The 13,777-nt window shown below is 56.2% G+C and overlaps 2 protein-coding genes across 2 annotated transcripts; both read right to left on the reverse strand.

Annotated features, from left to right (window-relative positions):
• Positions 1 to 1,046: 1,046 nt before the first annotated feature.
• On the reverse strand, positions 1,047 to 2,459 carry PSEUBRA_000994 (Cyclin PHO80-like protein; the record flags this gene model as incomplete). The annotated part of the gene is made up of 2 exons (XM_016434324.1): positions 1,047 to 2,224; positions 2,315 to 2,459. 2 exons carry the CDS (start codon positions 2,457 to 2,459, stop codon positions 1,047 to 1,049), a joined length of 1,323 nt encoding a protein of 440 aa, XP_016294386.1.
• A 9,631-nt stretch (positions 2,460 to 12,090) lies between these two features.
• Positions 12,091 to 12,834, reverse strand: PSEUBRA_000995 (uncharacterized protein; the record flags this gene model as incomplete). The annotated part of the gene is made up of 1 exon (XM_059464493.1): positions 12,091 to 12,834. One exon carries the CDS (start codon positions 12,832 to 12,834, stop codon positions 12,091 to 12,093), a length of 744 nt encoding a protein of 247 aa, XP_059321104.1.
• Positions 12,835 to 13,777: the final 943 nt, after the last annotated feature.

Below are 13,777 nucleotides of genomic sequence, written 5' to 3' on the forward strand. Positions count from 1 at the left end.
CATTGCATTGTGACCACCATCCCTTTGTGCCATCTACACCGCGGCGTGAGAATTCGTATCCCTTGGCTTGAGATGATGGAACAAAGGGACCGGCGGCGAATTTCTCACGTCCAGGCCCTTTGTCTCGTGTCAAGCAGCGCGAGGACAACCGGACGTGCGGCGGTCGAATCGGCGATCGATTTGCGTCGCATTTTTTGGGAATGTTAGACCTAGAGTCGACTCGAGCTGGCAGTGCGAAAGCAAGCCCTTCTTGGTAGGTTGGCCGAAGGATGCTTGCTGGAGCGCGAGACATTTTTTTAGGCTGTGCAACACCTTCGCCAGCGATAGGAGCCACCGCAAGCCTCAGCAAGGACGGTATCACGCATGAACACCGTCGCAAGGGTCCTTCATCGTACCCTTGCAACGCCCAGCCAGCATCTTGCGGAGTCCGAACCTTTCCATCTACGGCACCATCATCCTGGGTGAGCTCTCCGTTGCTGAGCAAGTGTCTTCTCGAACAACGTCGCTCAGGGGGGAGGAATCAATCTAGGGGTTCGACCGGACTAAAAGAAGGGCAACCTAGAACTTTGTTTTTCATACCCCGCACGCACCTGGGGAGAACAGCCACATGCGTTGCTCTGCAGCGTCAGCGCGCCCAATCTGAGGATTGCGTGCGCCGTTGTCGTCCACTGCATGCCGGTCGTCGATCTCTGCGCGTTGACCGGCGCACTGGGTTGTAAGGCGAATTCCAGGGTCCATGATATCGACACTCTGGCGCTCGCCGCGTATCATGGACGGGACGTCGTGTAAAGTGCCTTCGCGCTGGCTTGCCTCTCAGTCACGCGGTCGAGTCTCAGTGCGAAACCTTGCTCAAGATCAGCCAGTCAGAAGTGCGAGAGATGAAGAGACCCATTCCTGTAAGATTGCTAGTGACTAAATGCGATGGTGGCGACGGGGGGTATATCTAAGTTTTGCTGTTAAGCAGAGATTCTGACGAGTGAGAGGAGAGTCTGAACCGAGCCCATCCATCGGAGGGCCGGAGTGAATGCTGAAATGCTATGCGGAGTCTAAGACCTCCAGCAGTGGTACGGGTGCAGGTTGTGCGCCTGAACCGACTGGGAGGAAGGAAGCTTGTAGTGGGACGTGGGGCTGAGGTCAAACTTGGCTGGGTAGTAGCGTGCGTCGTCGAACTGAGCCTCCATGTCGGAGGGTGGGGTGTCGGGCGTGGTGCGACCGGACATGATAGAAGAGCGCGAGGCGTAGGGGGATGGCGTCGCCGATGTTGCACTGGAAGCGGCGTACGAGGTCGACGAGCACATGGAGGCCGTCGGTGAGTCGGCGTAGTACGACGACGAGGAGGAGGATGCCGAGAGAGGCATGCTGTGCGAAGGGGTGGTGTAGGGGCGAGACCTCTCGCGAGCGGTGTTGGCGAAGGGGTGGATGAAGCTCGGGGCCGTGGCGCTTCGTTCCTGACGATGACTGGCGCTCTTGACCATAGGTGTAGCGGCAGGCATCGAGTTGCTGCTCGATGGGCCCGAGATGCTAGCGCGCTGGCTGAAGGCTTGCGTGACGCTCGACTGCCTCGAGTGTCGGCCAGCTGCACGGTACGGGCCAGCATGCGAGTCGGTCGACGGCGACGAGAAGCCCGATGACGACTCCAGCGCAGGCGTAGGCGGCGAGCTCGACACACTCTCGCATCGCTCCCTTCCTGATTCATCCGACGACCCGTCAATGCTGCGACGACGAGACATGAGCTCCAGGATCTTGCGCACCACCAAGTCGATACGTCCACCATCCACATCCTGCTCGAGCTCGCAGGTGAACATCTCGAGGTCCTCGGGAGAGACGTTGACCTTATAGCCGAGGTAGCCGAAGAGCTCGCGCTCCATCTGGTTGATCTCGCGCAGACTGAAGAGACCCTGACCGACGATGGCCCACGACTTGTTGGAGTAGGTGTCGTCGCAGCTGCTCTTGCTAGCGATCATAAGGGCCGAGATGAAGAGGCGGTGGCCTGAAGAGCCACGTGCTGCGGGGAAGCGGATCTTGAGTCGAAGAAGGAGGTAGAGAGCTTGGAAGGTGACCGCCTCAGGGAGGCGAGTTCGGTAGAGGGCATAGGCGATGAACTCCGAAAGACGGGGAGCAGGGTTGCCGTTGGAGGTGGCAGGGAGGGATGCCGACGCCGAGGTCGAGTCGAGCGGGCAGGAGAAGAGGTAGAGAATGAATCTCTCGCAGAGCTCGGATGGTTCTGCAGTGTTAACGATGGAGGTGATGATGGCAAGAGGTCAGTCAAGAAGATCGAGAGAGAAGCTCGTGGAAGCGTACATGCTGAACCTACCTCGGTATCCGTAGAATCGGTCGTGATGGTCGCGATGGGAAGACCTCGAGGACGAAGCCTTGGCAGACGACGACTCGGCAGTCACGCTGGACTGGTAGCCGTGAGCGGCGGCGTTGTTGTAGGCGGAAGCTACTGTGGCAGCCATGATGACGATGTCAGGGTGGTCGAAATCGAAGTGTTGAAGAAGACTGGTGCTGAAGTGGCTTGGCTGACGATCAGAGTAGAGCGTAGAAGACAGAGACTGCTGTGCACATTTATGAAAGCAAGTCTAGCTGTGGGGTGTGGATGACTGAATGCAGTTGGCGTGGGTGAGGAGACGAGATGCTGATGCTGAGAGGACGCGAGAGATGCTTTTAAAGAAGGCGAGATTGCCGAGTAGATGATGCGAAATGAAGGCGGCAAGGCCGACGGGAGCTTGTCTTTTGTGTCACGCTATCGAGGTCGATAGAGCGAGATCTATGAAAGGCGACTGTCGAATGCACCGGAGTATGAAGGATGCTAGGCGACGGTGAGGAAGGGTGTTGCGACGGCGAAGAACAATGCTAGGCGTCGATGGATAGGGGCGGTGGGTTGAGAAGGTCAAGAATAGGGAGGGTCGATGAGAGTAGCGTTGTAGGTACGAATGGACGAGGGTCGAGGATGATGGGTTCGACACGAAAGATGGAGAGACTATATTGGAAACCGACGACCAAGGCCAGGACCGGAGGTCGAGTATAGCGGAAGGGTAGGGCAAGATGGCAGGAGGGCAAGGGCGAGACGGCTTTGATTGCAGTCTCAGATTGCGTTCTGGCAGGAGCGGAGACAGGCTTAAGGTTTTAGGAATCTCAGCACAGAATGCCTATCGAGGCGGCAGACGAGCGGCGGAATCCTCTCTCTCTCAAGATTGTGGGCCAGAGTGGCGAGGCGAAGAAGAAACGGATCAGAGAGCAGGAACGATGGCGCACGCAGGGGGAACAGAGGGCCAGGGCGAAGGGGGGGAGGGCAGGAAAGCGGGTACGGGGTGCAGAGAGACATGGAGGCACCCACATTTCTGGATCACGAAGAACAATGACAGGGTCAGCCGGACAGTCATTCAGTCGGTCTGTCAATCAGTCAGCCAGTACGAATCGCCGACGGACGGGTTGGCCCCCCAGGAAGACCCATTTCTGGTGGCGAGAGAGGGGCACAGAGAAAGGGTATGGCACAGGCAAGAGCCGAACGGGAGGGCCAGAGGAACGGACCGAGCGCACAAAATTTAACCCTAAGCAGCAGCAGCTACGGCAACAGTAAGCTTTTTCCCAGCGGAGCGGGGCAGTGCGGACAGTGGTGGCAAGGGGAAAGCAGTGACGAAGGGCAAACTCTGAGCGCCAAGTCGGACCTTGGTCGAGGAGCGATGGGCGAGCTCAGCGTGACTAGAGGAATGGCAGGTCGAGCATGGGAGGAAAAGGGCAGTGTGACCGTGAGTGGCAGTCTGTCGAAACTTGAGAGGCGGACGTGGGAGCCTATGATGGAACCCCGGCTTCGACGAGGAGGCAGCAGCAGCAGACGGCAGGAGCACGCAGGGTCGTGCAATTCTCGAGCCGCCGCCGTGAGACCGGCATACTTGTGAGGGCGCGAGACACAGAGACGACCCTTGCCTGCCTGCCTGCCAAGCGTGCGGCCCAAGTTTCAATTTCGATTTTACAAATAAAAAAGCCGAGCATGCTAGACGAGACAGCGCTGCACCAGAGCCGAGAGACAAAGAGGAAAAGGAACGAGAAACTTTTACAAATATTTTTCGAGGCGAGACCTGCGCTTTGCACAGCGCTGGGAAGAGGGGTGAACTGCATCATCCGTCCGCCGCCCTGGCTGCGTGGAAGCTGGTTGCCCTGACTCTGCTGCGTGCTGAGAGACAATTCCAAACGTGTTTTTGGTTTCGCATTTCTGCACCGCGCCCACTGCTCCACGCACAGGTGACAGGCGGAGTCCAATTAGCGCAAAGGTTTTGTGCAACACAGTGTGGTGGGCGCACGGGGCACAAGCTCCGACGCAGACAAGAGCAAAAAAGGGCTTGCAGCTCCACTCTCCTTGCCGGCTCGCCTCGAGTTCGACCGCTCCTCCTCCCCTTTGACAGAGAGCCATGCACGAGCAGGTGTCTGAGCGGCTACTGTCCTTCACAATGAGTGCCTGGCTGAGAAGACAATGTTTTGGCGCATCAGAGACACCACGACGGCGAGATCCATGTCACGGAACCTCCCGGATGAGACCGGCAAACAGAAGCAGCCGATCAGGTCTCAGCGTCGACCTTGGCAAAAGCAAAAGCAAAAGCGAGGGGTGCAGGGATCGGTGGATTCGCCCTCGGTACACTAGTCGAGACATGGATCATCGAGGGCCGAAGGGGACCGAGCGCGCACACCTTCTTGGAAAAGATCGACCCAAAAGTCAACCATGACAGCGGGCCAGGAGAAGCGCGGGAGGGCTGATTGGGCGAAGCACGAGTGTGCTTAAGCCTGAGCCTTCTGGCGGCGATCGAAGCAGCACAGAGGGAGAGCATGTCTCGCAAAAGAGGCTTAGCGCGAGGCTCGAGCCCATCGGACGCGCGTGGTACCGCAACTCTGAGCGAAAGACGAGCGGATCGTCCCACGCTAAGGTACCGAACAGCGTCTCATCAAAGGGGCCTGTCTGTCTCCGGTCTGATCAGAACTTTCGATCGACAGCACCATCCTGGAAAAGAATGGGGAAATCCCTGCTTTTTTTCGATATTCAGGGGGCCATGTGGGATTTTAGCTCGAGGTTGCGGTGCAAGGAGAGAGAGAAATAGCAACGGCAGCCCTTCTCCGACGACGCCCAAGCGCGCCCAACACGGACAACCGCGCAGCATGTTCCTCGCAGCATCTCTCCATGACAACCGCTTGGCCGTACCATCCAACGCGACGGAACGTGCATCCATGTCCAGCTCAAAGTGTGGCCGAAGGAGGGGGGTTGGCAAGGCGTTGACAGCTCGACGTTCGAGTGCAAGGGGTGAGCTGGGAGTGAGGCGCTCTCGGAATTCAACGGCGGTACATTTCGAGACCCTGGGGGCGGTGGAAAAAGCAAGGGGAACGACCGACAGGCGGGCCAGGGTCGATCAGCCAACAGAAGGCAAGCCCATATACCGCGGCCTGTGCTGTGCATCTCGGTTGAGATCGACCAAGAGAGAGTCCAGGAAAGTGGAAATGCTTGCGGAATCTGGAGTAAGAGGCGGCTGCTATGCAACCTACCAGCCAGACAGCCAGCCACACTTCAGCCTAAAGTTGGACCCCAGATGCAGACGGACCCTGAAGCCAGTACCGCCACCATCTCCAGGACAAGAACAAGGTTGGCCGAATGGCGACGAACAGAGCGCCCAGAAAACAAAAGAAGGGCGCTACGTTAGCCACCGCCAGCGCCGAAGCCTTGCATTGCGAATGCAGCCGTTGCTATGTTGGCATGGTGCGTGGGAGTGGGACGAAGAACTGATCACCTCGAGAGGGAAAGGGCGCTCGCTGGCGAATCTCCGAACGTGACACCCGTCCAAGTAGGCCCTTGTTGCCGAACGACATGCGTTCAAAGCAGTGCACCCCTTTGTGGGCAGCGCTTCGGAAGGCGGCTAGTTGACAGGTAACAATGGATGCACGGAACGTCGAAGAGCGAACAGAACAGTGCGCGACCATGCACGCAGCAGCTTTATTTCTGCACGTCAGCCTCGCGGAAGGGATGCGCTTGAGCGAGTTCTGAGGGCCTTCGCTTCATCCTCCTCATGGTTCGGAGACAGTACGACGACGGAAGCCATTCCGTGACACACTGAGCTGTCGTGGTGCGTGCTCGCGCAAGTTCCTCCTGTCGCTGCCATTGTCTGCGTTGTCCTTGTTTGACATCGGCCCAATCAAGCGCCAGCGGTGTCTTCCAGCCCTTGGCACCTGACCTCGCCACTGTGGCTGTGGCTGCGTGGGGCCCATGTCCTTCACGAGGTGGTACAGCAAACAGGAGAATTGTGCAGGCATTTGAAAGGCTTTTGACTGGGCTTTGCTCTCGCATAGTATCGGCCTACGGACAGCCGATTCGGGACGGCGCCACAGCCAAAGGCGACGACACACGCCATCCCAAGTCGGGCCGTCTGCAGCCGCCGCCGCTTGGACCCCGTAGCATCAATAGGGGGCCGACTTGTCCACACGCAGGTCGTGTTGCAACGTATGCACGCAAGCCCATTTGACTGCTGCGCGGCTGCAACCTGCACCACCTCTTGATACATTGCGATAAAAGAAAGGTTGGTAGACATCCGGAACGTCGGTTCTGGTGACATGGTCGGACCTTGTATGCGTATGAGAAACCAATTTTGTGCGTGCGACACAGACGGCTGTTTCATTCATGCATGCGCATTTGAAGGCCGAGAACAGAAGAGGGTGACGTTGTATGCATTCGTGCGCCCAGCACGCCTCTTTGACAGGACTGCAGAGAGCGGGATTCCAATTCCCTGCCAAAAAAAGGCTCGCGGAGTTGCAAATATTGTTCAGAGATTCCGTCACGGCGTGATCCAATGGTCGCTTGACCCATTGTTAGGCCAGATCGGCGACAATGACAGGATCAGGGCCGATCGAGCTAGATGTCAGGTCCCTTTCATGTTCTCGTCACAGGTTTCAGTGGTCGGGATCGTGGTGATCATTGACTTCACCCATTGTTTTGTGTAGCCAAAGGATAGAAGGATGGACGACGGATGGATGAGTTTGGCTCGTCGATGAATGCGTGGGCTCGGCTTGTATTTGCTTCCCACAATTTGTGTCTCGCCTTGCCTCGTTCCGGTCTCGGCACGCGGCGAAAATTCGTTCATCATGCTGTTAGAGTGGTTCCGTTAGACGTCCCTCGCGCACTCGCTTCCATCTCTGGCGAGTCAACGATGGACGCAGATTGGCGTCTTCCGAGCCAGTCTAGTCGTCACCGGGGGCCCTGATTCGCGTACACTCGAGCTTTCAGATGTCAGATGTGATATCGATCCGCATACCGAGAAATCGGAGCTGCGGGACATGCGCAAGGCAAGGCGGTCAAAGCGTGGTTGTGAAGGTGTGCCAGACACGTCGAAGCTCTACTCTCCCGTTCGGAGAAGGTCGTCTCGATCCAGGTGATGGTAGCAACGTGGCTTTCCCAAGGTCGAGCTCGGCTGCGAGATCTCAACTCGAGAGTTTGACCGAAGAGGAGAATGGGCAGCCGCCCTTTATGTGCGGAGTGTATGTCGACGTCGAAGCGAGATGCGTGGTGATTCCATCAGATGGCCTCCTCGGCGAGCAGAGCGTCAAGAGTTGAGAGAAAAGCAAATAATTCCAGGGTGTAAGATTGCAAGGTTTCTAGCCGAGATGCTCGGTGATGCCGGTGCGAATGTCTCGCATGACTGCCCTAGCGCGGTCCCTTTTACAAGGATGAGGCCGTGTCTAAGCGAACTGCTCGCTTGGTCCTCATGCGAAGTTTGAATTTCGCAGCAAGCGAGCCACGTCCAGATTTCCGCGAAAGCTCTCACGACCTGCACTCCTTTGTGTCCCAGTCGTTTGACCAGACTGCGCTCAGACCTTTGTTTCGCTGTGACGGAAGATGTGATGGGTCTCTCAGCTGCCTCGCTCGGCCGTGATTCGGTCTGCATGGTAGCCTACGCTCGAGAGCGTGGGACTGGATTAGGTTCCGGTTTGGGCCGAGAATGGAGCAAGCCATTCAGGGAGGGGTGGTCGATCTCACAGACGCATGCCGATGTCATGATGTCTCTGGCGTCTTCGACCAAGCTTCTGCGCCGTGCCTTGTGGAATTGTGAGAAATAGTCGAAAATAGAAGCAGCGAAATTGGGGTCGCAAAAAGGTTGTGCCGCGCTGCCAAGCGGCTTGGGGAGAGACACGCGCGTCTCTGCCTGCGCCCATCCACAACGCCCAAATGTCAGATCTACCGGTACCGGAGCCCGATCTCGCCCACTTCGCCGAGACAAAGCCGGTCCGTCGATCCGCTCGAGCCAGACACCTGCCGATCTCACATGATCACTCCACAGCTCATCGCAATCTGCCATGTGACAACAGAGAGTACAGCAACGAGCACGCTTGTACGATTTGGTCGAAGCGCAAACGACCACCGCGTTGGAAATGCGATGCGGGTTTCTCTAACAGAGACCAGTATGCAGCCGGCCTCTCGGGTCTGCAGTGGATCGGGGGGCGGCTATGCAATGCACTTTTCAGCGAACCGCCTTTGCACATCTCATCCGCTAATCACTCCTCACTCTAGGCGGCGAACACCACCGCCTACAAACCAACTGCATCTCGAGCAAGACATCAAGCACGCCGGTATCGACGTTGATCGGCGTGTCTCGCCCTTCACGATATGGAACCTGGGTCTTGTTTGCACCTTTCAAGGGCGTCTTTGTTCGCAGTGATCACCGAACGTCAGGTGTGGCCGAGACACACATCCCTTTCTTTGTTTGCCACTCAAGGAACGGCCAGGGCGAGCCTGAGACAGACCGACACGCTTTTCGCTGTTTCAACAAACACCTGTTCCTATCACAGGTGGTTCAGGGCAGACAAAGCAATTTGTTCGGCGTTTCACCCCCCGGCGAGCGCAGTGGCGTAAAGTACACTCACGCGCGTCTGCAGAAATTTGCCTCAAAGACAAGGGTCTAGATTTGCGACTGGGTGAGACAAAGTAAAGAGAAGGGTCTCAGATCTAAGGCTCTTTGTTGAGTGAGACTCCGCCAGTGCCGCGGTGCAGATGCTCTTGTGCCCTGTATAGGATGGCCCATACACAGATTCGATGAAGACGTTCAATAGCCCAGGCTGGTGAACAATGAGTGGGTCTGGCCCGGGCGGAAGAGGTGGGCGCACAAAAGAGCAAGACTCGTCGGCGCGTCGCCGGCAATCGGCCTGCGAATTTGACCGACACAGCGTTGTCTAGCGCTGTCAATGTAACATTGTTACCGCGCTGGCCAAGATTGTTCTTCTGCATGCTGGCACTCAGCGTACGCTGGACGCTCAACCACCGCGCCTATCGAGGAAAGCGAGAGCTGTCACAAGTCACCCGACAGCTTGGTTGAGAAAAATGAGTGGACGTCGGTGAAGCGCATTGCCAAAACGAGGGGGAAAGGCGGCGAAAAACGCGCTGCGGCTGTGCTGCCGCTTTTTTTGTCTCGCGTGGCTGCCAGCCAGACTCTGTCCAGTTGGTGCGACGTGGGCGGGGTACAGCCGATGATCGACACGTATCATGACAACCCGCGCGAATGAACCCCACGCTCTGGGTCAACGGGCTATGCTCCGCTTTCGAGGGTCCTTGGCGCCTCATCCTCGCCTTCGCGATGGCATACGTCGACACGGATGCGCGGCCGGGAAGGTCGACCGATGCACTGGATGCTCAACCTCTACTCGCATATCCGCTCAGGGGTTCTGTTGTCAAGATCTCGTGCGCCCAGTATCAAGGGTTCACCTGTTGGTTGATCGACGGTGCATTTTCTGAGCTGTCTGCCGGTTGTCAATCTAGAACGCTTTGATAAGCATGGTTGTTCGCCAGTGGTATTCCGCGTGGTCGAGAAGGAAGGCGCGGAAGCTTCTCCCGACCAACCGATTGAGCAACCGACTGCGTTCCGAAGGGCTGTGCGAAGTTTGACAAATGACGGTTGGCGAGCAACGACGACGACCGCTTCAATTTAGTGGTTGCCGTAGTTGCGATGTTGACACCTCCTGAGCTCGCGAAGCAACCTGGGTCCCTAGCTCATGCATGAAAGAAGGTCGAAAACTTCCCTGTTGACATCAAAGGAGCTGGTTATCAAGGTCGCTCAAAAGGCAGAATTCGCGGTGACTCTTACGCGACCTGTGACTGTTTGAAGGCGGACGGTGTCATCAAGACCATAATCACGGCCGTTGTGCGAGGTCAACTGCAGGCCGGCTGAGCACGCTGAGACTGCTGACACCGTGATCGTCTGAGATAGGTTTGAACACGGCGGTGTAAGGGTCTCGTGACAGTGTCGTACGACAGCGTTCTGCCGTCACCGGAACCGACAGACGTATACGGATCAACACGAAATGCAGAGTACATCGCAAAGCAGGAGTTGGATTTCGTCGAGCCACTACTATCAGTATCGACAAGGACGCCAAAAAATTGCAGCTTGCCGGTTCTGGATGGGGCGTCAATGGGACAATCTGCGATCCGGTACCGGCATAGCGGCTCAGAGAATCCAGCTTCTTTCGTCCACCGGCACTACGCCGTCAAAGGGCTCAAGAGGACCTGTGGCGCTGATCGTGGCGGCTTCGGTCACGAAAAAAAGACTGCCCGCGAAGAATCTCTTGTACTCGAGGCCTCGTAGAACTTTGCCCAGACAGCGCGCGGCCGTCCGAGCCGAGCCTGATTTCTTTCGAGATAGCTTCGCACGCTTTGCAGAAGCCTCTCCATATCGGAGTGTGCGGCTAGTCCCTTAATCTCCCACTGCTTGGGCTGGAACGAAAAGCCTTTGGTTTCGAGCATAGTGAAGAAGCCTTAAAGTTCTTGCGCCGAACATGCGACCTCTCCGTAACTTCCGACGAGAGTCTCCTCGTCTGGACAGAGGACCATAATTTTTGATCCATCGAAGGAAATGCCAGGTGGATTGCCGTTTCGGAGGAGACCTCGTCGGTCCATCTGACGATAGACGTAAGAGATGTATCGTTCTTGTTCGCTCCTTGAAAGCTCGTAATCATAACTCTTCTTACGACCCGCCCTCAAGACGTGCATCATGTTTGTCGGCGAAATCTCTCTGGTGTTCAAGACAAAGCTTGCATCGGAGATCGCAAAGTCGTCCGAGAAGATTTTCTGCCAGAAGTGTCTAGTCTCGAACGTCGGTGCCCTCGTGGGGACTACGCTAGGCCTCGGCTGCTGCGACTGACCTTCCGAGATCTGGGGACGATCTTCGTTGGCGGTATCGACTTTAGGCTGGCTGTCGGACGCGACCTCTCCATGCATAGTGGTTTCTTCGTGTTTGATCGTGTCTGTCATCGTAGCTCTGCTCGAGGACGTAAGGGGATTTGCGGGACGAAAGGTGAGCGAATTGAGCAAGGGACAGATCAGAGAATGACTGATGAACTCACTGTCAGTACAAATCGGTGATGACTGTCGATGATGTTAAGGGAAAAGCTTTCTTCTGACTCACAGCTGTTTATATCCTTTTCGAGACCGCATCTGAGAGCGCATCGACACAGCTTTGCCTTCATCTCACCGTGCCTGTCGAAAACCATTGTGGTTTCGTTTGCACCGGCTCTGTATGGTGGGTAATGATTCGCCCACGTCTGCATTGCGTCGTAATTTGGCCATTCATACCCAGATGCTTGGCGTTGATGTCAACCCTTCGTCCGACTAGGGCAAATTCTGTCCGGAAGAGGCCGCACGATGATCGCAAGTCGATACCGCAATGCTGCCCGTTAGAGCCTGACACTGCATAACGCGAAACATCATTGTCCGATCAAATCGCTTCTGACCATGCTTCTATCGAATCGGAGCTCATTGAGCTCATCTCCTATCCCTGCACGCTCATATTGTTGTATTCTGTTCCGACTAGATGAGGTATGAAGTGTGATTTCAGAAAAGTCGTCGCAGTCACGCTCGTGCGGCATGCTCCATATCAATTCCTGTATCGATGCAAGCACAATGACTCCCTTTCATGAAGTGGGCGTTCAAAGCGGCCTACAGAACGGGCATAGTCTTTGGTCTAGAGCTCGACGAACGCTTTGGATGAACGAACTGAGCACGCACATGCACAGGGAGGGATAAGAGACAGAGTTGCCGAGAAGCTGCGGCTTCTCAGAGTTCTTGCGGTCCTAGCTAGAGTATGTGTACGGCCGATCCTCCGGCTCGACTCCGACGAAGGGTGCATCCGGCCGCTTGTCGCTGATCGTGGTGGCGTCATTCAGCAGCACCAGGGTGCCTGCGAAGCATCTCCCCTCGATGCCCGAGATCTTGGAAAACTTCGCCCAGACTGCCCGATTCTCGCCAAGGGACTCCTTGTTATTGCCGAGGTAGCTCTTGAAGTTCGCAATGAGCCTCTCCTCGTTGGGATCGGCGGGAAGGCTCCGAAGCGTCCACTGCTTCGGCTTGAACGGAAAACCTTTGGCCTCGAAGGCGGTGTAGAACTTCGAGAACTGCATCTTGGAGCTGTTGAGGATGTAGAAGCTTTCCACTAGCGTCTCGCTGTCTTGGCAAAAAACCTTGATCTTGGAACCGCGGAAGGAGACGCCCGGTATGTTGTCGGCTCTCAGCATTCCGCCCACGTTCATCCAGCTGTAGAAGGAAGACATGAATTCCTTCTGGTCTGCTTGCGACAAAGTGTGATCGATGGGCTTTTCGCCATCTTTATACGCCCCTAGCACGTGCATCATGGCATGAGAGGATACTTTGCAGCTGTTGAGCTCAAAGTATTTGTCGCCCAAGTTGAGGTCGACGGAGATGATCTTGTCCCAGAAGTGTGTGATTTGAAACGCGGTGGCCTCTGCTCGAACGGGTCTGGGCGCTGACTTCTGCGTCATCGCCTTGCCGGGACTCGCGACATTCTGCTTCGAGGACATGCTTGGTCATTGGATGCGATCTGCTTGTGCGTGGTAGAACCAATCGACTTTCCGCTCCTCACTTGCGATGCTGTAGAAAGGTCCAGCGGAGTAGGTGGTAAATTTTCAAGTGAAGTCGAGGTCGACTATCTGAAATGAAGTCCCCACCGGGTGGCTTGCCGCCAGCAGCTCTCGTCTGATGACGGCATTGGCCGTCGGTCATAGCACACTGGACGTCAAGAAGCACCGCACCAAGGAGCTGCGCATCGTGCATCCGTCGGAAGGGTCCTGCAGATGACCTGCACTGGGCCTCTCTCGTCATTGTCACGAGACGTAAATAGGTACGCTTGGACCTTGACGACGCATGGAGACCATGCAACCTCGGCATCACGTCGAGGCTTGAGCTCAAACAAGACGGCGATACTGGGTATTAGAAAGCTGTCGGAGAGATTGGCCTGGTAGTATTGGCTGTCATGTCATTTGACTCTGACGTGTTGATGACAGGATGTCAAGGAAGCATTGCTAGGGCCGCGTGCGCACGTCACCTCACCGCTCTCGGAACGTCTTTGAGCCTGGGTTAGATTCGCATATAGTTGAAGGCACGCACGGCTCCCTTTGATGCATATGAGTCGGTCAGAGAAGCCGCCAAGGTAGACTATGCTGCGGCTTTGTTCTCACGCTCCTGGACGATGGTGTCAGAACCATGACGACCAATGTCGAGGTCACGCCGGCTGTGTGAGGTGTTGGCTGTCGATCAGCGCTTTCGGCCGCTTCACCGACGAGGACCTTCTTGTCTGTATCTTCCCGCCCAGACGAATATCGTATCAGTCTCTGGTGATGGAATCGCGAGAAGCCTTCAATGCTGCTTGATGTACAGCTGTCAGCTGCACGTATGCATGTGATAGGACGGACTCAATGTTGGATTCCGGCTTTTACAGATTGCCGCTGACCAGCGCGTTACGCT

The sequence above is a fragment of the Kalmanozyma brasiliensis genome (assembly GCF_000497045.1).
Source record: "Kalmanozyma brasiliensis GHG001 unplaced genomic scaffold PSEUBRA_SCAF11, whole genome shotgun sequence".
Lineage (NCBI taxonomy): Eukaryota > Fungi > Basidiomycota > Ustilaginomycetes > Ustilaginales > Kalmanozyma > Kalmanozyma brasiliensis.